The sequence below is a fragment of the Dromaius novaehollandiae genome, chromosome 12, assembly GCF_036370855.1.
Source record: "Dromaius novaehollandiae isolate bDroNov1 chromosome 12, bDroNov1.hap1, whole genome shotgun sequence".
Taxonomy (NCBI): domain Eukaryota; kingdom Metazoa; phylum Chordata; class Aves; order Casuariiformes; family Dromaiidae; genus Dromaius; species Dromaius novaehollandiae.
This window is the reverse complement of record NC_088109.1, coordinates 23,624,116-23,648,604: the sequence shown is the minus strand read 5'-3', so window position 1 is coordinate 23,648,604 and position 24,489 is coordinate 23,624,116. Positions and strand designations below refer to the sequence as shown.

At 40.0% G+C, this 24,489-nt stretch overlaps 1 protein-coding gene and 1 long non-coding RNA gene across 3 annotated transcripts in view; one reads left to right on the top strand and one right to left on the bottom strand.

Moving 5' to 3' along the window:
• The first annotated feature begins 508 nt into the window (after positions 1–508).
• Positions 509–24,305, top strand: LOC112989732 (uncharacterized). Of its 2 annotated transcripts, none has more exons than XR_010391301.1 (6): positions 509–553; positions 7,001–7,164; positions 7,725–7,796; positions 9,092–9,581; positions 23,342–23,494; positions 24,122–24,305. It is a non-coding gene; the product is annotated as an uncharacterized LOC112989732 (long non-coding RNA). The 2 variants fall into 2 exon arrangements; XR_010391302.1 differs by lacking the exon at positions 509–553 and adding an exon at positions 1,011–1,070.
• CNTN6 (contactin 6) overlaps positions 4,868–24,489 on the bottom strand; it is a 164,021-nt gene continuing 144,399 nt past the window's right edge. Inside the window, exons 13-23 of the mRNA XM_026111054.2 lie at positions 24,083–24,258; positions 23,624–23,741; positions 22,631–22,789; positions 22,390–22,539; positions 18,262–18,332; positions 15,366–15,600; positions 14,738–14,853; positions 13,091–13,277; positions 8,663–8,775; positions 6,723–6,891; positions 4,868–5,653 (exon numbers count right to left, since the gene is read on the bottom strand). Coding sequence (XP_025966839.2) covers positions 5,553–5,653; positions 6,723–6,891; positions 8,663–8,775; positions 13,091–13,277; positions 14,738–14,853; positions 15,366–15,600; positions 18,262–18,332; positions 22,390–22,539; positions 22,631–22,789; positions 23,624–23,741; positions 24,083–24,258 — 1,595 coding nt within the window. The 3' untranslated portion in view covers positions 4,868–5,552. The remainder of the gene's footprint in view (positions 5,654–6,722; positions 6,892–8,662; positions 8,776–13,090; positions 13,278–14,737; positions 14,854–15,365; positions 15,601–18,261; positions 18,333–22,389; positions 22,540–22,630; positions 22,790–23,623; positions 23,742–24,082; positions 24,259–24,489) is intronic.

Here is a 24,489-nt window from a genome sequence, read left to right as displayed (position 1 = left end):
ACAGCTGCTTTTCATATTCTTCAAGGAAGGAACCAAGTTTGGATACATTTGTACAGGAAAAGTTTGTACTGGCCACAAACAACAAGGCTTCCATTGCAAAAAGCCTTACACGCCAGGAGGCCACAGACCGCCTTGTGCCGGTCACAGCCGGTTCCAGCTGGTTCTAACGGTCGGAACATCGCACCGCGCGCCCAAACTGCAGCCAATCAGAGGAGCCTGTAGCGCCCTTGGGCGCCAAAGCGGCAACCAATCAGAGGAGCACACGGGGCGCCTGCCCGGGCGCTTTTAGGAGAGGGCGGGGGCCGCTGAGGGAGGGGGTTGTGGGAGTGGCGGTGGAGGTGTTTCTCGGGGGAAGGTGTTCCGGGGCGGCAGGGCTGTGTGGGAGCTGCGCCCGGGGGAAGCCCCTGGCGAGGCAGAGGCGACGACTGAGGGGCCCGGAGCAGTAGGAGGGAAGGAGCGGCGGGTGGGAGCGGTTGCGCAGCGCCTCAGTCGCTGGCGCTGGCCATCGCCCCCCCCCCCCCCCCCGAAGGGTTTCGGCGGCGCTGGGTGTAAGGTGCGGCGGAAGCCCGGGCAGTGGGGTGGGGGAGAGGTGTTGGGCTGAAGCTGAGACTGGGGGAGGGAAGGAGCTCCTCGTAGTTGTTGTTTAGTAGTTAGCTTAAGTTTCCCTATACGCGACTCAGCAAAGGTCAGGGTCGTTGGCAGTTGAGGGCAGTTGGCGGGGTCGACGCCGTTTTGCCTGTGGCATAATGGGTGGAAACCGCAGGCAGCAGCGGGCACGGCCTGGGGGTGGACTAGCTGCAGGGTCCCGGAGACTGGAAGGATACATGCTTCTGGCGTGGGGAGTTCGTGGTGGCGTGCCTGGTGTGTGAGGCACGTGTAAAGAGGTGGGAAGGGGAGATCCTGGGGGGAGCTGAGCGAGCTCTTGGAGGGTGGGAAGGCGATGGGGGAGAAGTGGCCGGGTCCTGCTCCAGGTGGCTGCGGTGGTGGCCTGCAGGTGGAGCCGCCTCCGCGTGGAGACTGCGAGAGCGGCAGCCCGGAGGCGGCAGAGGAGCTGTGACCCCCGGAGGAAGGTGTGCTGCTGGGTCGGGGGGTGCGCGGCGGGGAGGGTGGCGTGCGGCAGTGCTGGGCGCGGCAGGGGCCCCGGGTGAGCGGCTGTAACGGTCTTGGCTGCGTGTTTTGCAGGGACAAGGCCTGAGGGTTGTGCTGGCAGTTCAGATTATTACGATGTTAAAGCTAGTAACTTGTAGAGATCAACGGTGGAGTTCGTAATGGATGAGTTTTCGAACTGCTGTCACCTCCTTGGTTGGGTTCGGCACCGCAAGGGCTGACGCTTGAGTAGGGTTTCGGCTGCAGGGCGCCCTGTGTGCAGGACGTCGCGACCTGCCTTGTGCCGCTCACGGCCGGTTCCAGCCGGCTCTAACGGTTGGAACTGTGCCTTGAGCGCCGAAGCGGCAGCCAATCAGAGGAGGCTATAGCGCCCCTGGGCGCCGAAGCGGCAACCAATCAGAGGCGCGCGCGGCTGCAGCGCGGCGTTTGGGAGGTGGGAGGGGGGACGCGGCGGTGGCGCAGGAGGTAGGTGCCGCTGAGGGACCGCGGCCCTGGGGGCACCCACGGCGGGGCAGGGGCTCCCCCGAGTCCCACCACAGAGCAGGCGAGGCCGTTGGCAGCTGCCCCTCGCCACACTGCGGGGAGCGAGTGTAAAGTGTGCCAAAATTGAGGGCGGGAGAGGCTGGTGGGGGAAGACCAAAGTTGAGCCTGGGGAGGGGGTGCAGAAAGCCATTTTCAGAAGTGTTTGATTGTTGTCTTTGTTTCTTAGTAACTTTAACAGTGATTAAAAGCTTTTGTTAATTGGCGCTAAATTAGGTGGAACTTCACTAAGCAAGCCTGTTTTGCCCTCAATAATGGTACAGTGACAGCTTCCATGATAGTGGCACAAGGAATGTGTATAATGCAGTGTGATGTGTGCCATATACAGAATAATAATTTGCCATTCCAGTACAGATCTGTTTTTGCGAACTGCAGTGAACAAAATGAAGTATGTGCTTATGTGTTATGATCATCTTGGCCAGTGTAAAAGCTACATCTTTATGGGCAATGATGGAATATAAATGGGAAAGAATTGAGCTTAACTTTTAGTTCCCTGGAGAGTTTGTAGAAATAATAGAACTACATTGGTGATGTGAGAAAATTGGTCTAATATGAAAAATTGCAATACTGTACTTAAGTGTCTTTCTAGAGTAGAGATGTGTTTTATCTAGGTGTTTAGGACTAAAACCTAAAAAAGAAAGGTCAGCCATTTTCCTCTCCACCACTATGATAGTTCTTCTGTGAAAATAGCAAGTTAAGATTAAAGAAATCTGGCTGTTATTACCATAGAAATGTCATGTGAATTTTAACAGATGTAGTATTTCCCATGACTATTTAGTTTAGCTGTAAATACTTCAGTGTATCTCTGCTTTTAAATGTTGTGTATCATAAAATAATTCACTTTAAACTGTGTTCAGAAGAACTGTGGGGATATGCATGCCCTGAGATATCTGCCTGATAAGGCTGTGCTGAATGTGTGCTCTCGGAGGCATCAGAGAGACAGAGCAGTTCATCGTATCAAGTGCAAGGTTAATACAGATGGAAGTTAATGAGACAGTCTCTTCCTTTTTTAAGTTGAATAAACAAAACTTAAGATTTTGAAGTGCTATTATGAATGGGTGTGTCTTGACAAGATCAAAATGGTATTTTTAAAATTCATCTTGCTCTTCAAATCATCATGACTTGACTCTTGTTCGCTGCTTTGGCTGCCATGGAATTACCTCTGATACTTTGTCTCTGGATGGATATGCCAGCTGATTTTCCTGGTTTATCTGTAAAGAGTTCTAACCTGCTCTACAAGAAATTGATATGTGGAGGAAGAAAAATTGCAAAATAGTATTTGAAGCCATGGTAGTCATTAGTGTTGACAAAGCTCTTACATGGTACAGAGAAGAGAGGAAATTCAGCAGCTCTTTGTCTTATTAAGATAAGCCAAATGCATGATTTTTCTTGATAGCCTGCCCAGGATTGCATATTAACGAGCCTATGAGTAATTTCAGCACTGGAGTTTTTTTAGTAGTTTCACCTACAGAATGGTTATGTATTTTTCAATTTGTCTTTCTCTACTACTGTTCTGCAAAAGAACAATCTCCAGTCTATATAAATTCACACTTAAAGACCTTTTTGCCACCAGTTTGGCTTCCCATAGCCTTAGATGAGAAGCACATTTTATTATGTTGCTTGGAGGATTATCAGCATGCACAGATGAGTCTCTAGACTTCTGCTTGTTAGTAGGTTTATGTATTGCCATCTCCACAGTGCTGCTACCTTTTCCTGAGGAATTTTGTTGTGGGTTACAGGAATGTAAGTGTTATGGAAATTAGGTTTGTTGGCCACCATAACAGGGCCCAACCCTAGGTTCCTGCAGAAAAGTTCAGAGCCAAATCAAAGCAAATTAAATAATTAAATTTTAATGACACGTGTGCAGTAATTACAGCTCGAGCTGGGTGCCTCTGAAGAGGGACCCCGAACAAAGAAATCCCTGGGCAATTACAACTTTCCAATCATGGGGTAGTTTGGACCAATAGTAATATTTTGGTCTGGGATCTCCTGCTCCTTATTGGGTCTCATCACTGTCCCTAGGTAGGCTGTTTATTTTTACTGTTGGGATTTCTGTTGACAGATGTGTCTTGATTCCTCGGGTCCTGCCCTTGTCTCTCAAGGTCCTGACAAAGAGGTGTTGTTCCAGCAATTGTTACTGCCTCAGCAGTGACAGTAGGTGTTATCTCCCAAAGTCCTGACGAAGGGGATATAATCCAGACCCCCTAATTAACACTGTTTCAGCAGTGAGAGGAGGCTTTGTTTCCCAGGGTCCTGGCGCCCAAGTAGGCCTTACTTCAAAGCCTTGACCTCCTCCCTCCTGGAGCGCGAAGCACAGGAATGCAAACTGCTTGCAACTCCCTTACCATTCCAGCTTGAACCAGCTCTCAGGCCCTTTCACTGAACTAGGTAAAAGTTCATTATTTTATCTAAGTGCAGCCTAAGGCTTCAACAAATTTAGCTACTCAGGCTAAGCAAGTTTTATATAAGTTGTGCTGTGCAGCTACCTCTAGACAGTTTCAACTCAATATTCTTTAACAGTAAGAAGTTTCCTTGTGCTTGAAAAATAGCTGGGCAAATTACTGGAAACAGTTACTTACTATCTTTAATACAAAAATGTGTCTGTTTCAGGGAGAACCTGAGAGAAATCATGAGAGCCTGGGAAAAATATTCTGAGAGGTGTCATTTTATGTATGCCCTGCTCTTGTATTCTGTCAGTCTCTTAGCTATTATTTAAGGCAAAATACCAGAGGAAATGGGCCTTTGGTCTGACCTGTTCCAGCTGAGAGGATTCTTTCAAGGAAAATAGGCCTGTAATTATCAGTAGGACTACTGTGAATGTCGAAGTACTTTGGGGAGAGGACAGAATTTGATTCATTTGTGGTTATAAAGACAACACAACACAGATACTTGACAGTGGTGTAAAGAAAATATACTCCAGAGTAAAGTGACAAGGAATTACAGGTCCCCAGCAGTGATATGAGATGACAAATACCTTTTATTGGGTGCTTGTAAAGTTGACACCGTTGTGACTACACATCTTGAGCCATATGCAGTGACTTGAATGAAAGCCATGCTTACGCTGGTGTTTATCATTCTAATAATTAAGTTAAGGACTTAATTAGGTGATTTTTACTGTATGTCAAGATGATTAAAATCAGTGTTCTTATTTACCTTCATACCCAGCCCAAAGATGATCTATGACTTCAAGCTGCAGCAAAAGAATAACAATACCAGCTGATTTTGAGTAACAGAACCTGCTAGAAAACAACTTTATTTCAATCTATGTTTAAGAAAAGTGTTTGACATCTCTGCTAAAAATTTCATTCAGGTGTGGTTCAGAGCTTTCTGATGCCAGTGGAAGGCTATTGAATTCAGTGGGCTTTACATTCATGTGATTGCTTTTATTTATCTGCTTCTGTCTTCAGAAGAAAATAATACTGTACACTTAATATACATTGTGTGACAACTTCTGGTAATACAAACAATGTGTAAAAAGTAAATAACTTTTATTCATTGAAAGTGTTTTTTATAGGTTACAGTGAAGAACATGAAATAAATAATAGCCACTTCACAAATAATTGCAAGTCTCTTAGTTGCAGTAGTTTGAGACAGGTCTTTCACATTTGCAGTACAACCACAATGGAGTTTCAGTAAGAATTACTAGTTGTAAGATAGGAGACCATTCCCCTTACAAGCTCACAGCTATGTTTGCCACCACTCCACTTAATTAATGCATGTACACTTATCTATGAAATTTAAAGCTTATTTTTTAATGTAATACTGATAGTTACATTTTCTTAATGTTCCATTTGTCTTCCTTCCCTATTCCCACTATCTTTATCAGGAATGGTGGTTGTGATGAAGTATTACAATTTACAGATGGTTTACTTTTAGAGGTCCATGGCTGAACATTTTTTTAATCCTCAAGGAAAGGAGAGTATGAGAACAAAACTCAGCAGCAGAATCCCACATGTCAATATATGGTTTACCTGTTGGGAAGATTTTATTCCTCTGGAGCTTAAACCTGTAAAAAATAAAAACATAAATCTTAACAAAAAGTAAATTTATATCCCAAACCACTTTTCTATATACTCTAGTATAATAGTAGCCCTTGTTCTAATTTTAAAAATGAAACATCGTCCACAAATGTAATTTTTATTTTTTCTTTTAAATTGTAGCAGTGTTTTGATGAGGTATGGACTTGAATGAGCTTACCACACTCCACATGAGTATCTGCTTTCATGAGTGTTTTAGCCAGTCTGTTTTGAAACTGTGCTCCATTTTGCATGGAAAAAGTATTTATGAGAGAGACTTGAACCTCAACACCCACATTTCAGCTGTGATGAAGTGCTAAGGTTTTAGGGTCACTTTTTTCCCTCTTTATGTAAGAAGCACTTGACGCCAGAGCACCCAATAGCCCTTCTGTTTCAACATCCTGAAGTTGTAGGAATGCAACTGTAAGACCTTGTCCAACTTGATTCAGGCCAGAGATCTGAGTCTGTCTGCTGTTCTCCATGAACAGCTCTTCATTGCTGAATGTTTTCTCAGTTTTCACCAGAGATTATATCCTGAGTGAGCACAAGCTTTACAGAATTGAGTAGGCTGCTACAAAGCTAAAGTGATCAGCAGAAGGGGAAAACATTTAGCTGAAACATTTCAACTAGTCCTAACATCAGTGACAACCCAAAAAATGGATTGGGGGGGGTGGATTTAGAACTTCAGGGTCTTTCTAGTCTGTACTGCAAATGCCTCTAACTGGAGTATTAAAAACACCTAGCAGATTAAGAGTTATGTTACATGTGTGAGCTATAGCTTAGTCTTTAGTAAGAAAGCTTGTTTCTCTGTCTTTGCTGAAGTGTTACAGGCCAGGACATATGGTGGCGTGCACTAAAGATTAGGTCATTTCTACATGTTCTACAAAATATTTTCTCTGCTAAGGAATGCAAGAGTGCTAGAGACAAATATACACTTTTCCATCATTACAAAGCAATAGGAGGTCACTTACGGTAATGGAAAGTCTGTTATACCTCTTAGAGAAACATGGATTTCTTATTAAGCAGTAAAATTTAGAGAAAGAAAGCAAAAAAACATACTTGATATCTTTGGAATTCTAATTTCCTCACTACTGCTGCCATCCCCACTGTCACTGACTGTTCTTATTTCTATGAGATAATCCTCTTCAAATGGTACCAGAAGTTCAGCTGAAGTGTTGTTTGTCTCCAGTACATGCGTTTTGCTTTGTCTGTTTTGTCTGTACAAAATCTAAACAAAAAGGATTTAGAAAATAAGAGTTACTGGATTTTTTGTGGGTTTTTACATTTTAATGGATTTTATTTTGCAGAGTATTTATTCTATCTCCCAAAATTTTCAGAGTATTTTCAGCACCTGTGGAGTATTAAACAGAAAAAGGGACTTCATCTGAAACATTCTATGGAATTTTGTGATGGAGACCACAGTAGACATGACAACTCAATTTACGCTGCCCGTATTCTACGTGTGATCCCTTGTCTACTAGAATTATAGCAAACCTTGAAAGTAAGGCTATAAAAATGCTTATTCAATACAGTCTTGTTCTGTAAATAAAAAATGCACATCTTTTTCAAGAGACTTTAGCATGCAATATCTTTTGTCTGTATGCTGAAATCTGCTGAAAATCATGTCTCCACTGTGGGTACTGAGGTTTTAGTTTTTTAAATTGGCAGTTGACAATTGTCAGTGTTTGTGACTGTGTAGTCAAATAAAAAGTCACATTGACTCCACTGTAAAATTGTCACCTGTTAAAGAAAACACAGAATGCTTCATAGCAGTATGTTTTAGAGTTCAGGGACAAATTTGCATAGTGGTATCTGGAATTCCTCTTAGTAACCACATTTCAAGAACTAAGTATGATGGATTCAGTGCCTGTTTGTGCTTAGGTCTTTCTGCTGATGTATCATTGTGCCAATGTACAGGCCAGCTGCCCAGGTCCCTTGTGCTTGAGTGCATTGGTAAGTCTAGATGGGGATCCTGCAGACTGCAATAAGCTTTTTTTCATCTAACAAACTTTTCCTCCTTGCTAGCAGAGCAATGACTGTGTTTGACTCCTCTCTTGACAGTCTTTTGACATATACTAAAAAGAACAACTGAAGAGCAAAGCAGAAGGAGAAACAGTTAACAGGAATCATACAGTAAGTATCGCGGTCAGTATTTAAAGCACTCTTAAAACATCAAAATGTAATAGACAAGTACAGCCTTAGAAGCAAGTAGGTTAGTCAGAAGAGCTCAATAGTCTAGTTTTAACTTTACCCTTAGTGTGTAGAGCTATTCAAACACATCACTAGGGTATAAAAAAACCAAAATCTGAAAGATTGCAAGGGTTTTCTCTTTGCCTTGAGGCATAAATAACTCCGTACAAACTTAGGGAGACTAAACTTTTGAGCAGCAAGAAGAAGTGTTCTTCACCTCTGTTTTTGAAATTAATCAGGAGCATTAAAGAAAAAAGTCCCATATGTTATCTTGTGGCCACAGCCACTGCAAACAACCTTTACACTTAATTTTCCTTTTCTTAAGAGATGGATTTACAGAAGGGCTCTTTATTTCAGTCACACTGATCTGTATGTGAATATACGTATATTCAAAGATAACAGTTGTGAATATTCATGGTGCTAGGACTTTCGCATATTTTATACCTGTCTGCATAAGACATAATGCTTAAGAGACTGTTCTTTTACAAATGTGTGGAACTCCATCCCAAAACATGGGAATGCAAGAACCTTACATGAGTAAACTTGCAAGGGAAACTGGACAAGAGCAATCCAGTGTTCAAGACAGAATATCCATCCCTGTGTTGGGATAATGAGATCCTATTCTGAACAACAGCCAGTCTTTCATATATTTTGTATAAATGTCAGCCAACTGTCCGAATAACTCAAGAGAAGTCACTCTGTTGCAGGTAATAAAGTCTCAAGGATAGCATTTCAGCAAGTCTTTTTTTTAATGCTTCTGTTACAGACAATGTGTCTGATTAATAAAATGAATTGTCGAAATTACTTACTTTGTAGCCTAACACTTCTGATTCATTCTCCATTGTTTTTACATGTTCCCAGTTCAAGCAGATTTTTGAATTTGTCAGTTTCCATGCAATGTTTGCTGGTGGCTGGCTTGGTGCTTAAAAAAAAGAAAAGTTGATCAAGATACAGCTAGATACTAATTTGCATAGTGTAGTTGAATGAGCTGCTGACATGAAAGTAATGAATGCATGGGTGGTTGAATCTAAGAGTAAAGTATTTTTCAGTCCATCGTTGCTCTCATATTAGTCAGAATAAAAGATCTATTCATAGCATGAAATCACTTACTGTGAATTCATTTTGGAATTTAGGCTGAGTGTCTGACATTTTGTTACATTTGACAGTTTAAGCACTCTTCCTGTTCTTCCTGTTTATATTTTAATACACTGTAGAATTTTCTGCTGTATGTGTTTCAGAATATCGTAAGACTGGATCGCACAAGACTATCTTCATGAACTATGAAGATGGGTTACGAAGAGTTACACATCACATTTGTATGAGAGCCATCATGAAACACTAGGATTTTATAAATTCTCAGCACAACAGGCTGAGAATATATTTTTGAAAGGCTTTTTATGCCTAAGTGCCAGGACTTTGAAAATTTGCCTACAAGTGACTGAAACTGAATCCTGTGTGAACATGTGAAGTTGAAACTGTGCCTTTGAAATACATCTCAGATTTAGAATGGCACATTATTTCCTCTGTGGTCCTCCCTGCTTGGGAGGACAGCACTGAGAATATAAGAGGAAATAAGGATTTGAACAGAATTAAGAAGATAGATTTGGAGCAACAGGACTTCTTGGTTGTGAATATCCCAGACCAGAACTTAAAATGCTAAACTTCTGGGATCCTTATCTTCTCCCTGCTGTTCCTGTATATTGATGATGAACATACATAAAGCGGAAGGTACTGTTAATTTGATAATGCTCTAACGTCTTTCGTTACAGAGATAAACTGGGTGCATTGTGCAAGAAAACCAGCATTGTCTGTTTTGTAACTGTGGAGAAATTTAATCCATCCCACTGGCAGGGAAAGGTGAATCTAAGCAGATGTGATCCTTCCGTAAGCAGTAATGGGAGATCTGGATAAATACTCATTTTCTTTATGAAGGCATTTGTATATGCTCCCCTGTATAAGAAATTAAACTTAATTGTTGTTAGTAACTCCTTTGCTGCTTTCAGTGCACGTTTTGTACCAGCAGTTCAGTCACAAAATACTCAAAGGCAAAGTGTCTCAAATAACCAACCGAGTTCTTAGAAGTCTTGGAAACACTCAAATATGGGTCAGTGTCACCCTATGCAAAGATTTTTATTGCAGTACTTAAACTATCTCAATTCATAGGCTTTGGCAGAAAACCATTACAGGATGATCTTTCAAACCAAAATTGCCTGGTTTTGCTGTATAGTGAGGCACCAGAATAGTTCATGAATAGCACTTAAAATCTACAGTAATAACTAAGCAAAAAAACACTACAAATACTTAAGTCCTAAATAGGTGTTCAAGTTTAACTTAATGTTGTTGCAGGCTTTGCCTAATACTTGTCTTTGCTCTACTGAGTTGAGGTTTAACCTTGCAGCATAGTTGTAACACTTGAGAGGTATATAGTTGTAAAGAGAAGAAAAATCTCTGAAATCTGTGCCATATCTATATTAAAAAAACAGAACTGAGCCTTACAGAGTTCCTAATGAAGCAGTATGTTCAAAGAATGTAATTTCTGCTTTCTTAACTAGTTCACACTTAGACTCCAGGATATATACTTAGACCTTAAATTGAATCAGAATTGCACCGGTTTGGCAGAAGGGCTGCTTGTTTTTGCTTAGTTTATATACTAATGGCATGCACAGGACATCGTAGAAGTCATGGCAGTGAGTATGACACAAAGCTATTAGCTTGAAGTTACAGCTTGCACTGTAGATGATGTTTATATTCTCTTGGCGTACAATCTCATACTGAAAGTGCCTACATCTTTCAAGAGACTAGAGCTTAAGAATTTAACATACGTTTTTAAATACTGAATGGGTTGTTTTGACTTTAGTTCTTAAATGAACCATTAGTACAAACCTTGGTTTGACAGAAGATGAAGTCAATGTACAGCAATAGCAGATTTACTCTGTATCCTGTCACTTGACTGTCATGTCTTTACCCTCTGCCTTTCATATATGTACACATGAACAAATGCAGAGAATGATTTCCAGAGTCCATTTTCTATCAAGAAATGGCCTTTTAAAAGGAGTCCTCTCGAGGTCCTTGGAAATGTCTTCTCTGGCTCTGGTTTTGTCTATTTACATTAAATAGTAGCTTTTATCATGAACTCATTTCAGAAGTGGGTTCTTATCTTGCACTTCAATAGTACGTGGATAAGAGGATGATGAAAAGACAGGAGAAATATCTCCCTTTTTGTGCAAAAGGTATGAGCAACTGTTTACTGGTGGTGGTGGGGAAATCACAAGGATAGTATAAAAAAAAATCTAACACTTCAACAGTATTAAATTCTGGACACTTGGTAGTAAGATTTCTAAACAAATTCTGTGTTAGTCAACACACTAGTCAACATACTTTCCATAGGAAATTCAGTGCTAAAATGTAACCTGCCAGTTACATAGCTGCAAATTATATGCTGATGGAGCAGAGTCCAAGAGTTTGCTTCCATAAACCAGAATGGTCTTAAGACTGCTGCAGATAACTCAGGAGGGGTCAGTTTATCCTCCAAAATTACCTTAATCTGCATCACACTAATATGCAGAGGGCTAATTAGCTGTACATAAGGTTCTTATGTGTAAAGTTGAAATAAATGCACAACTTCCTGCTAAGGTAAAGTAACCAACCAGGTAAATAACAAGGCTTTATATTCCCAGTTTTCTCTAAGAAAGCTAACTTCTTAAATACTCTGGTAGAAAGATGCAGTTATGCTTTATCATCTGTAATGCTGTGACAATGAAGAGAAATGACAAAGCGTTTCCTTAAGCCACCAGCAGTATTTTGGTGTTACAACAAAGAGGGGTGGTTATTGCTTGATGGTGATGGCAATGAATTCACAAGGATAAGTGATTAACCTTGAAAGAGTCTGAAATGAAAAACAGATGCAAACCCCCTTTTTGGCTCTCAGTCAAAATGTTGCATGGCTTAGCCTAATGTTTTTCCTGTAACTTTTTACCATACTTATATCTAGTGCTCCAAATTAAAGAATGGAGTGCTTCAACAAAATTACAAGTACTTGTAGCTTACAAAGGACCCTAGCACATTAAGGGCTAAATTCTGCCTTTCATAATCAATTTATAGTGGCTGATTCTGTGCTTAAAAATAATCACACTGCTTCACTGTCCGGTCATAAACATCAACTACTTCAAGTGATGTATGTTTTGGAAAGTTCACGAGCAAGTTGGAGACTAGTAATTTCCCTACAAGATACCAACATATTAAGATGATAAGATATCTTTGAGTAGTGGGGACACTTGCATTATTTTTGCAGCTAATTCAAACAAAATGGATGATTTGGTTCAGCAAGCAAATCATTATAAATTGTTTATTCAGTGCTCTAATGCACTTATGGAAGAATAGGAAATACTTGTTTTTCTGATGAAGTTAGAAAAACTAGAAATTAGAACATACAAACTATCTTTCCAAGATACTTTTTTCATTCTCCTAATAGCAGGGGGGGGGGGGGGGGGCGAATTGCAAGAAAAATGCAAGTCCAGTGTTCCATTATGTTACAACATAAACACAGCTAACGGAATTGTCTTTTAAGTGACAACCCTTTCATACAAATCAAAAAGGCCTGAAGCTCCACGTTTTCTTGAGAGCCTCACTAAATCTGAAATCTTCAGTTTGGGGGTGTTTCTCTATGGTTTCAGCAAGGCTATGTTGGCATTGCTGAACATTATGTTGTAGGTTCAATCCCCTAGGATGGTGCTCAGTGCTTCCTTATTATCTTGGAGGATGGGCCCATAAAAGAAAAGCACTGGTTTTATGAAGCAGTTTCTCAAAAACAGAATAGCATCTTTTTTTCTTCTGTACTTACAGGAAACTTAAACAATTGTTATTTAAACAATACTATTTTTATGTTCAGAATTCCTTTAGCATATCAGTAGTATAGGGTAAATGAAGTAACCTTCACAGGTTTGATTTAAGTCAATGAGAAATTTGGCTTCCACTGAGTCAGAATTTAATCCCAAGAGTCTCCTATGGCTAAATATTAAACTGACATCTTACATACTGCAGTCTGAGTAAATTTCATGGTGACAAGAAGATCATCATCAAGGAAGAAATAAGTTTCTTAGTCAATTCCATCATTTAACTTTATGAAGAAATTTAGCATCAAGCTTTATTTGGCATTTCCACATTTAGCAGTGATAGATCATAGTATGTTGAAATGTCACAATGTCAGCACAATTTGATATATGAAATTGAATACTCACGTGACTTCTTAGTAGTGACATTTACTGGGGTGCTAGAGGGCCCTGTGCCTGCAGTGTTGTAAGCCCGAACTGTTACAAAATAGACTGTGTTAGCTTTTAGTCCTGTGATGTTTTTGGCTGTTACATTTCCCTTGACTCTGACTTTACCAGCTGTGCTTTCCTTGGGATCATCTGTCCAATATAAAACCTGAAAAGTAAGAACAAAGAACCAGCAACTAATTGTTTTCCATCAATACAGATCTGGCTGGAAAGCAGACGCATTGACAACTAGGATTTCAAGAAATATACTGTGCTTTCAAAACTGTCAGGAAATAAAACTAAACATGAATACTTACAGAGAATAAAATAAAATTTCAGAGACTGAATACTGATTAGGAAAGCAAATGAAATCCTTAGCTTTATAGATGTCTAAAAGGAAAACTTTGGTAAGGTGAGAAATTTTAAAAGCTTGGCTGTTTTTATGGCTCAAAGACATTTGAAAAGGACTTAGGAAGATACAAGGAAACATCTACCTCAGTCATTTAGGTAATTATAATTATTATGTATCCTGTCTCTAGTTTTGATTCAGTGACAGCTATTTAGACCTGCTTTTTTTTCCCTCCCTCCCTCCCTCCAATGAGTGTTTGATTTAGGCAGGTTTGTACATGCCTCCTATTATCTTGATCTCTACTTTAAATTCTGTCCTGTCATTATGAATGTATTTCTGATGCCTGCACTGGGTTTACTTTTATCTACAAAAAAACCTTTCACCATGTGAGTAAAATGCATTAAGAACCTGAACAGAAATAATATTTCAGATTACTTTGAAGTATCTCAGGTATTAATATAAAAAACCTCCATCTAACCCTATTCTGGAGGCATCTCCATTCTTCCCTATGGATATCATAGTCAGTGTACACTGGTTTCCATCCCCACTGAGTGCTTGAGACTAGACCTATGTGGGAAGCAGTGTGGCTGGCTGTGTACAGCAGAGTTTTGGCATTATCTGTTCCTCCTTGCAGCTTTCCCTCCGGCTCAGACCCTGACATGCCTTTCCCTGGCTCTGGCCCCAGAACTCATTGCTATTACTTTGGCAATGCACCCCTGCTTGCAGCTGAGTCAGGGTGCTAAGCAGGGACAAATAGACTGTCAGTTATTATTAAATGAGCAGCTGTTCACTGAGAACAGGCATGAGAAGCCCAGAGGTTTAACAAATATGCAATAGCACAAGGTTTTGATTGTGTTTATCCCAGTTTCTTCTGGTTAGCAAGGTTAAAATGCTTCCTGTAGGTCATGTATATGCCCTAGAACCATGAAGTTCCTAGTAGTACCCTGTAATCTTTAGATAGCATTGTATTTGTGTAAGAGAAGTGATAATTAGCTTTGTTTTATGGAATCAAGCATGAGTCCTCTTACAGTAGTCATCACAAATGATTATTTCTGAGGTTTCAGTTTACAGGAAGGCTTAGACAGGACTCAAGTCTTGGACTGTAAATGCTTATGATTATTTTGGGTGAAATGTTGCTAATGAGTTGTATGAAGAACTCCATTATCTATTAACTTGAAAACAAGGGAGGAGAAACCAGAATACGAATGCACCTGGAAAATGAGATGTCTGAATATCTCAGAAACCAACACTGCTCCTAATACATGTACTCTGTGCCTCACCTCGTAGCCCAGCACCCTTCCGGTGTGCCTGTTCCACGCAATGGCCTTCCAGGATACTTCCACCTCTGCTGCTGAAATGCTCTGCACCAAAGTCCCTGCTGGTGCTATCTGTGGCTCTGGGGTTAAGAGAAAAAAATAGGCCTATAGTAAATGAAGCTAGTAGAATGTTTGTATAATTAAAAGGTTATATCAGAAATTCTGGAAGACTGACAAAAAGAGCAAGAGTTTTTTGGCTGAGGCAGCAGGCAAAGGCTCAGGAAACCTGTTAGGAATCCCCAGCTTTGCTGCTGATGTACTGTGAACATGATCAAAACTAATTTCTCAGAACTGATCATTACTTACAAGCTAGGCTAAATTTTGAGATCAGCTGCGCTGAATGGAGTGGTGAAAGTCCTAAATTTTTCCCACCCTACTTAGGGGAGCTCCTTGGGGCCGATTATTTTGAAATACACCTTCTACTTCTGAAAATCTGTCCCTTCATTTCCCCATCTTCCGTCTCATTTTGTCCCTCTTGTTAGTCTCCAATCTTTAAGCAGTCTGTAATATCCCTGTAAAGATGTGTCTGATTGTATCTTGGGCCTACTGATGCTGCTCAACCGCTACCACTAACAACAGTAAGGCAGTTTACCATCTTCTCCTGAGTAGACAATGGATATAGAGCTCAGGGTCCCTTCTCCTTCGTTGTTGTACACTCCCACTTTCACCTCAAAAGGGGAGAGAGGTGTGATGCTTTCATTTCTATAAACATATTTGCTTGCTTCTACTGAAGCCACCACTGCCTTTGTCCACGTTGTTGAGCCAAGAGGTCGAAACATGATGATATAGCCAAAACCTTCCCCGCTTTGTAGTTCTTCAGGAACTGGCTGTAGTGACAAGGGAATCGGTCAGTAAGCATTTGCAGCTATACACTGTTTTAATTGAATCTTCATTCTCAGTGTATTTTAGTAGTATTGATTTAGCTGACTGTGCCTTAGAGAAGATGATAATGTTTGCTCCATCAGTCAATGTAATATTGAAATAAAAATCAAAATAATCTATTGAAGCAATCAGTTTAGAAACAAAAGATCTGATCAGCTCTCTTAAGAGCTCTTTCAGGCATGAAGTTTTGAAAATGAAAAGCATCTCACTCAGCTTAGGTTGTATCTGAATTTCTTTTTTCCCAAGGGGCATAGGAGTGCTAGTTTTACCTGATTTTTAAAGAAAAAAGAGTTGGGAAAGGAGCAGATGTATATACAGAAAGTGCACATCAGCTATATTGGCTGCATATGAATATAGTACTTTTTTTTTTAGCAGAAGTGAAGTAACTTCGTGTTCTTTCTTAAGTTTGTTTAGAACAGAAATGTTACAGCAAGTCAACATGGCAAAATTAATGTTTCTATTAATAAAATCTCCTGTCAAGATATGTATTAATGACTCATACTGAAAAGGCAGTTTCATCAACAGTGCATCCAGTGTGAACTTGTATTTTCTTGGGATAAAAATAACTATGGTGGCTTCTCAAAGCAAAAGAACATGTGTGAAAGAAGATCATAACATGGAGGAAACATTCCTCAGCGAAGTGGTGTTTATTTAGATGTTCACTGCTAAGAAAAGTGCACTGGAAAGCAGCCATGCAAAATAGTAGGAATACAAGAGAGAAAGTGGGACAGAACTGTAGCCTATTCAATGATTCATAACTTAGAGCTCCAAGTTCCTCTTCAGCGGACAAACTACCATAAGTAATAGTGATGTGAGAAGATTTCAGGGCTGCTTTCTTTTCTCCCTAAATTCTTTCTAACTATGATAAGCTAAACTCTACGATTTGTCAAGTAACAACCCTGATCTAGCATATATAACATATCTGTGACTTAAGTGTTTTACAGTTATTAATTCTTGAAACTGCTCCCTTCTATCTTAGCCAGTCCTGAGAGAGTTAACTGTGAAGGATAATGGTGCAGTGGGGATTATAGGAGTTCAAGCTACTTTCTAGAGCATTTAATTTGTTTTTTAAAGCTTCTGTGACCTGAGATTTAATCAAGATGTTTAGTCAGTTCATCACAGAAAGCTGAAGAGTTGTGTTCAGTGTTGTTGGCTTGGCATAATTAATATTTCTTCTGACTATTTTTCAGGACACACTGTGGAGTCCAACAGGATAATTTGAGATCTCTCAGGTGGTTTTTTCAATTTTCATGTTATCCCTTTCCCAAAGAGTAGATCAGTATAGGAGAAAATGAAGCAAAACAGTGAAAGATAGATAGGAATTCAGTTCAGTAAAAGTGAAATTTCACTCCATTTGGAGCATGCAAAGGGAAAAAGACTGGCAGTATTATTTATCTTGTGGGTCTTTTCTTTCAGTCTCACTTTTTTCCTGTCTCTTCCCTTCCTCCCCCAAAAGGTTGGTTAAATGGCAGTTTTCAGCACACAGCACAACACAGGTAAATTTCATTTAGTTGATGAATAACATCAATTTAATTCCTTTAGTTTGCTTTAAACCATATGTAAGTGTTCGGTTATTTCTACCTTTGGAAGAAGAGTAAAGTCAAGGGAAAGAGTAGGCTACTTCCCTTGCTTAAGATCTAGCAGATTTACTTTAAATGAGCAGGAAATTTGTGATATCATAAGGAAGCATTGTGGTTCTGGAGGCTCTGACCTAAGTTAAGAGCTCAACAGAGGTCATTTTGATCAGCCTCTTGCATACATCTCTCCTGCTACTAAGACATACGGCAAGCCTGCCTGGCCCCTGCCCTCCAGTCTGGATGCTTCTGCTGGGCTGGGATAGCTCCTGGTCAAGTAGATGTCCTCAGAGCTAGGTGGGGTTATCTACCTCCATAATTCTCATTAATTTCCTACATCTGAACTGTATTTCTCACCTGTAATGAGGAATCCTGAGGGCAGGAGATGCTTTAGTCAGTTTTTCCATAGAGAATGGAGCCCTGACGAAGGGCCTGCCCTGTCACCCACATCTGCTTTGTGAGGGAGCTCCTTCCTGAGCTGCTCAGCGTGTGCAGGGAGGCTGGCAGATGGTGGGAGATGCAGGGCTACTTCTCAGTGCACTTACTTTCTGCACTCTGTAATGAGCTGTGCTTACACATTGCAATTTGTAGTATGTATTTTAACAGTTTAGAAAATGTATAATTGCTGGAGTGCTACAGCATTAAAGGGCTCATCTCCTTTAACGCGTAATAGGATATGTCTTGTCAGCACAGTATTTCAGAATGAAAAACATAAACAAAACTATCAAAAATGTTAATGCAGAAAATGGCCAAGCAGATTAGTGTATTAAGTACCTTCTGTACAATGGAGATAAGAGGGTTATACAGACTTCTGAACATCTTTATAACATGCCTCTTAAAACTTTTTTTTAGAAATAGTTCACTATGACACAAAACTTGCTGTGTAACTTAGGAAATATTTCCTCTCAAGATGCAGGATGAAATCCAGGCTCAGACAAAGCCAATGACGAAATACCTGTGGATTTTGGTACGGCCCTGATCTCACTAATACACTCTTACCCATTAGCTTAGGTTAATTGATTTTAAAATTACCTCCCATGTGATGACAAGCTCAGAACAGCTTCCTCCACCTCCGCTTACATTTGTTGGTGCCACTACAGGAACTGGAGAAAAAAAGGATATTGGTGCTTGCAGTTACTCACTGCTATTGCCAGGAGTCTTCTCAACTGAAAGATGAGAGCTTTTCCTCTCAGCTGTTGTTCTGTGTGGCTATTCTGCCTTTCAGCATGTAGAACAGGGACTATATTATATAACAGCACATTTTAAATGAACTGAAATTATGTTTACTCATTTTCAAGTTTCTAAGACTGAAGCCACAGATGTATTTGATACATGAGTACCCTGGTTCAAAAAACTAATTAAAGAAACTAGTAACATCAAGTATCTGACATTATTATGCCTCATCAGCTAATTGGCAAAATGATGTTCCATTCAGACTGTAGCTGCAACACTACTGATTTACTAATTATGCATTTGTTCAGTAAACATGTTGTTTGAGCAATATATTAATTTTTTTTAATGGGCTATATGCTACTCTTAAGAAAATCAAGACTTGTAATGTGCTTTTCTCCTTTTACACCATTGTCCACTTGTAGCCTGGTGAATGTATTGGAGGTTGATGTACCCAGTGTTGGTTAAGGTTTATACTCCCATAGGTCCAGTCTCAAGATCAAGTAACATGCTGGTGTCCCCAGCTAAAGGGGCTTCTCATCACTGAAATGACTTTACAAAGAGGCAAGGAAAACACTGCTGTTTCTTGCCTCTTGCTCCTTTTCTTCCATTAATGTGTCTACCACATTAACATATAAATATTACTGGGTTTTGTAAATTGGGATTGTGATGCGATGGATGGGATTTTGGCAGGCCAACTTCGTATTACGTATCTCACTGTAGAGTTACTGACAAGGATGATACAGTGTTTATATTCTGCTGTTAGAAGTATAAAAAAAAGACAACTCTAAAACTGACTAAGACAGAAACCCCCCAAATGGTTTGGTTTTTTTAGGATTGTTTTGTTGCACACTTCATTCAGCTTTCACTGTCTAAAAATTGGGTGTGTCAAGAGTGGGCTGAAGACAGGGTCAGAAATAGAAAGGACGGCTGCATCTCAGAAACTTAGATTTGCACAGATGAACTCTGGCCCTTCTGCAGCAATCTTCCTCCTCTGCTACCATGGCTACTGGAGGGGCTGCTCCATCTTACCTGTAGCTGCCTCCCTTCAGAACAAGGGCACTGGGCAAAATTAAACCTGGGACTACGTAGGGAATAAGGTATTGCTGTGTCAGAATTAGGGTATCTGGAAGTAATCTTTTAGATAATATTTGTCTCATATTCTTACAGAAATCTTTGATGAAACTGGTATGAAAAGAGTGCTCATGTCACCTAGATTCAAACTTTTACAAGATACCCGGTTTAAGTTAATCTTGCTTTCCTGAAATTCAGCAGAGAAAAATACATACCTCCCCCTTGGCTTATGCTTTGTCTCCTGTAATAGGTGTCTGAAACAGGTAGGAACAATGACACTTTGAAAGTGTCTCCAGCTCTCCACTGACTATAAACAACTTGCTTAGATTAAATAACTAGTTCTTAGTTTAAGATAGTTCAAGTGAATCTCATTCATAAATAAGAAAGGTAGTAGCCCTTTAAGTTCATAGTGATTTATGTTGCTATTAAATAAATATGTGAACACACTTTCACTACTAGATTCAAGCCCACATCTAAATCTTTACCTGATTTCATTCTCTCTAGAAATGTAGAAATTTCAAGATTATTTTGTTCTGCAGTCATAACTAATCAGTTTTGTCACTCACAATCAATGTCTTTGTGCATATCAGAGGTAAACAATTCAAGACTGAAAAGAACAGCATTAAAGGAAAAAAATGAAGAAACAGACTTACAAGCTTGGCTCAACTAGTTGAACCAGTTGATGGTAGATTAGTGCATGTGTTAAATGTGTTCAGTACTTGCTACATTTGTATGGGGGGGGAAAAAGTATACTACTGCTCAGCGGAGCCTCCACTGGGTCATAGTTGAGAAACAGTTGAAAATTTACAGCTCAGTGCACTGACAGAGGCTCAATTAATTCTCAGCTCCATTTCAATGAAATGAACAGTGGCTCATTTGCATCCACAAATCTTCTAATGCACAATCAGATTTTAGCTCGTAAAACAGCTACTATAACAGGGAAAATCAAATTCACCCTTTCACTGCTAGTGTTTGACTTTTACACTCTGATTCTGCTTTCAGGTTCTTCTGCTAAGAAATTAAAGATAAGCTGTGCCTTGCCTATATGCACAGCAATGTATTGAGACAGAATGATTTACAGCAGTAAACAGGTTAAGTGACTAAAACCTGGAGTGAATCTTTCCATTCATTTTGCTGAGCTTCAGATTAAGCTACACTGAGGGGAAGAAGAAAAAAGACAAACAAACTATTCCTTGCGCTACTGCCGTGATAAATAATTTCACTTTTTTTTTCTAGACCTGCCCTTGTGAATCTCTCTAATAAAACTGAAGGCGGCTTTTACTGATTGTACAACCGGTTTTGATTATCACACTTTGAAAGCCCCCAAGGTGGCGGCAAGGAGGACCCTCTCTAGATTACTTTTGACTTCATGATCAGTTATGTAATGCAGAGCACGCATCCGTGATACTTTAATGGGGACTGCAAAATCTGGCTTCTTCCTGTCTGCAGTTTTTCTGTAACCTTCCTTTTTTCTCACTGACCCTTACTACTTGCACGGAAACCTTGTGATCCTCCTGCAGCAGGAATGTGTCATGTACCATCCTCTGGCATAGATCCCCCCACCCCCCCCAGCTATCTAAGGCCAGGCACAGTTGCCCCCGGAATTCATGCCGGAGGCTCTCGGTTCTTGCCCTTCGCTGTGCGTGCAGCCCGTCTGTTCAGTCGCGCAATCTTTCACTGCCGTACTGATCAGGAGTTCTAGACTGCTAATACGCCTCATTTGATCTTTCTGCATCTGGCAATCTGACAATTTCTGCTATTGAAAACTGCTGTTTTAATGATCAAATACTTTCTTCTGTTATTGATATTCAGGAGAAACTTCTGCTTCAATGATAGAAAAAAAATCTTACCAAATTTAAATCAATACAGTTAATACATTTTGAAGTACTTTGGGACAAACATGGCCTGTTGGCAAAAGTCTGGTAAATATTCTGAGGAGCAAGTACATGGCCTCTTTCTGAGGGTATGTGTATTTTCTGCTATATAATCTACAATACTGTATTTTGAGTTCAATTTTGAAAGCTGGCCAAAATTCAGATCATGGCAAATGAGGTAAGCATAGAACAGAGAATGTATTATAAAACCTGCTTCTATTTCACTGCTTTCCTTCCTGTAGATACTGATTGTATAGGTGGGAGAGAGTTGATGGGCACAGGGCTGGGAGAAACGTAGAACAAACCAAAGGCTTGGGCTTCAGATAAATTGTACCTAACAGAGTAGGTTAAAGGACTGACAGTGTCGGTCAACCAAGAATGAATCTTCTTCCCATGAGGTTCCAAGTCCCAGGAAGATAAATGTGTAAAGGTTAGACAGACTGATAGGAAGGATCCCACACTGGAGTCACTCGAAGCTATTAGCTTCACCGGGCTTTGGATGTTATAACTTACTTGCTCTAGTTAAGGCCAGTATCCTGTCCACACTGATGCTCAGATATCAAACACCTTCTGCAACAAAGGCATTACTTGTTTGTAGTAGGATGTATCAGTGGGCGTTATCCCTTTCTATTAAAGTAACAGAACAGGCTATAAACAGTTATACCTGGAAGAAAACAAAATAGTGTTTCCAGTTGCTTGAGTGAAAGCCTGTTTTTGGGATGGGCGTTAGGTATATTTTGGGAGATGACAAAGGGAGGAAACATGGGCTAGCCCCAGCCTTATTGCTGGCCCAAGTGGACCGACTGCAGGGGGCGAAGCATGCTGTGCCTAAGCCAAGTCTGTCCATGCTCTGTGCTGTCAGCCATGAAGTCTCTCCACAGAAGACTCTAAACACTGCAGGCTGAATCGCAGATAGGTGTGTAAGTAATCCGATAGGACTGAGTGGCTCTGCTGTACTGAACGGATAACAGCCTAGAGCTAGCAACATGCCAGTGTGAGGTACTGACTTTCTAAAAAAGACTGGCAGAAACCAGGAACTTACTTGCTGCTTTAGTTTTCAATAGTGCTGATGATCTGCTTGGCTCCCCAATTCCAACGCTATTGCTGGCAACCACGCGAAACTCGTACTCGACCCAAGGACTTAAGTCAACCACTGTTGCCATATGAGTCCTACCATTAAGGACTTCAGGAACTAAAGACAAGATAGACATGTAAATGAAAATGTTTTTTGCAGTAAGTAATGGTATATGCAAAAAATACAAAAGAGCTCTCAAACTGCTCACCTGTTGAAACTGCCTGCCATCCAACTGAGAAAGGAGTTCTTGTCTGAATATTGTAGATCTGGACTGGACTATTATTATCTATTCCAGATTTCCACGATAACAGAGCAGTAGTGCTAGAAATATGTTCAACTTTAACATCTTCTGGTGGACCTGGGGGGCCTAACATGAATATATATTTTCAGATAAAGGTATTTAAAAGAGAAAATTCATTGCTGGTCTGGGTGGGCAGCTCTTACTTAAGGTGGTAGAATTAGGAAAATGCAGCTTCTTAATAGCAGCACAATCTCTAAATGATGTTTTAAAGAAACCAATGTAAGGTCTGCATTCAAATTTTTAAATTCACGAGGGATTTCTAAGGAAAATAAATACATTACTAATAAGAAAAACGTAAGCAGGTTATGAGTTTTGTCTGGCAAAGAAAACTGCCCAGTGTGTCTTTTGTTGAACCATACAACATTCTCAGAATTTCTTTTGAATTTAATGAAAACAGGGTTAGAAAGAATGCAAGACTGCACACGATACAGATTACTAATTTCTGGTAAGGATAAAGTGGATCTGCTCCCATCACAGCATTTCTCTTGCTGCTGACAGTAAAAGGTTAGTTAAATCTTCAATCTTGTCATTTAGTTGACCATAAAAAATCATCTTTCATACCATCTCCAGATATTGGAAGGAAGACAGGTCTTTTATTTTTTGTGTCCTTTTGAACAGGTGACACCAGTCTGATGGAAGAGGACTTGCCTGCGCATGGCAAGGGAAATCTGCCTTCCCAGAAGGCCAGGACGTAACTGCACGGATCTCCCTGCATTAGCTGCACACCTGGATCATTTTGGCCAGCATCTCAACTGAAACTTAGACCCAAGGGTACACAATACTACTGCATTACTGAAATGTTAAATCAACATCCTAGGACTTCTTAAACAACAGCTGATGTTGAGAAGTTCTAATTCTTTCAGAAGATATGAGAGGGACATTTACATTTAATGGACATACCTCTTACAATTATATCTCCTGTTGCAGATTGACTGTCTATAGTTGTTTGTACAGTGCAGACATACTTCCCAGAGTGATGCAGCTGAATATTTCTTATCATCAAATCCCCAACAGATTCCTGGAGATACAAGGAAAATAAACTAATTACTCACAACCTGCTTTCCATCCTAGACACTTTTTATAAATTGCTCAATATTAATAAAAAATTCAGCTTTTAAATTAAAATATTCATAGCTATCATCAGTTTCTTTCATGTGGACATTTTTATTATGGCTTCACAAATAACTCAAGCATCTTTATGAAATTTAAGAAAGAAAAATAAATGGCTGCAGCCCTTATAAAGAAACAGTTATTTGCTATGCATATCAATAATGATGGAAGAATTATGATAAATGTTTATGTGGTCTGAAGACTGTGGCAAATAGCTTCACTAAGTACTATGGAATTTAAAAAACTTACTCCTCCAATTCTTTCAAAATGATGTATTTCTCTTTTCAGATCAATTATATTGCCATTGAAGGACCACGTGAACACCACATCGACAGAGGAGTCATGAGACACCTGGCAGGGAAGGACTATGCTTTCTCCAACTGTAACATCCATATTAGAAGGTGGAATAGTAATTACAGTCCTTTCTGTGGAGACAAAAAATTTCCCTTTTATTAAAATGCTTACAAAAATAGTAGATCTTGAATGAGTTTTGTACCATTTGTGAAATGTGGTTCAAAATTGGCCCGAATGTTCCATAATAAAGAAAATTATCTCTAATATGGTGATGATTTCAGAACACTCTTACCCATGCATAGCCTATTACTTTTCCAGTATCAATACAGTGAGTACACTGTGTGCCTCAGAAGGTTTGCGGA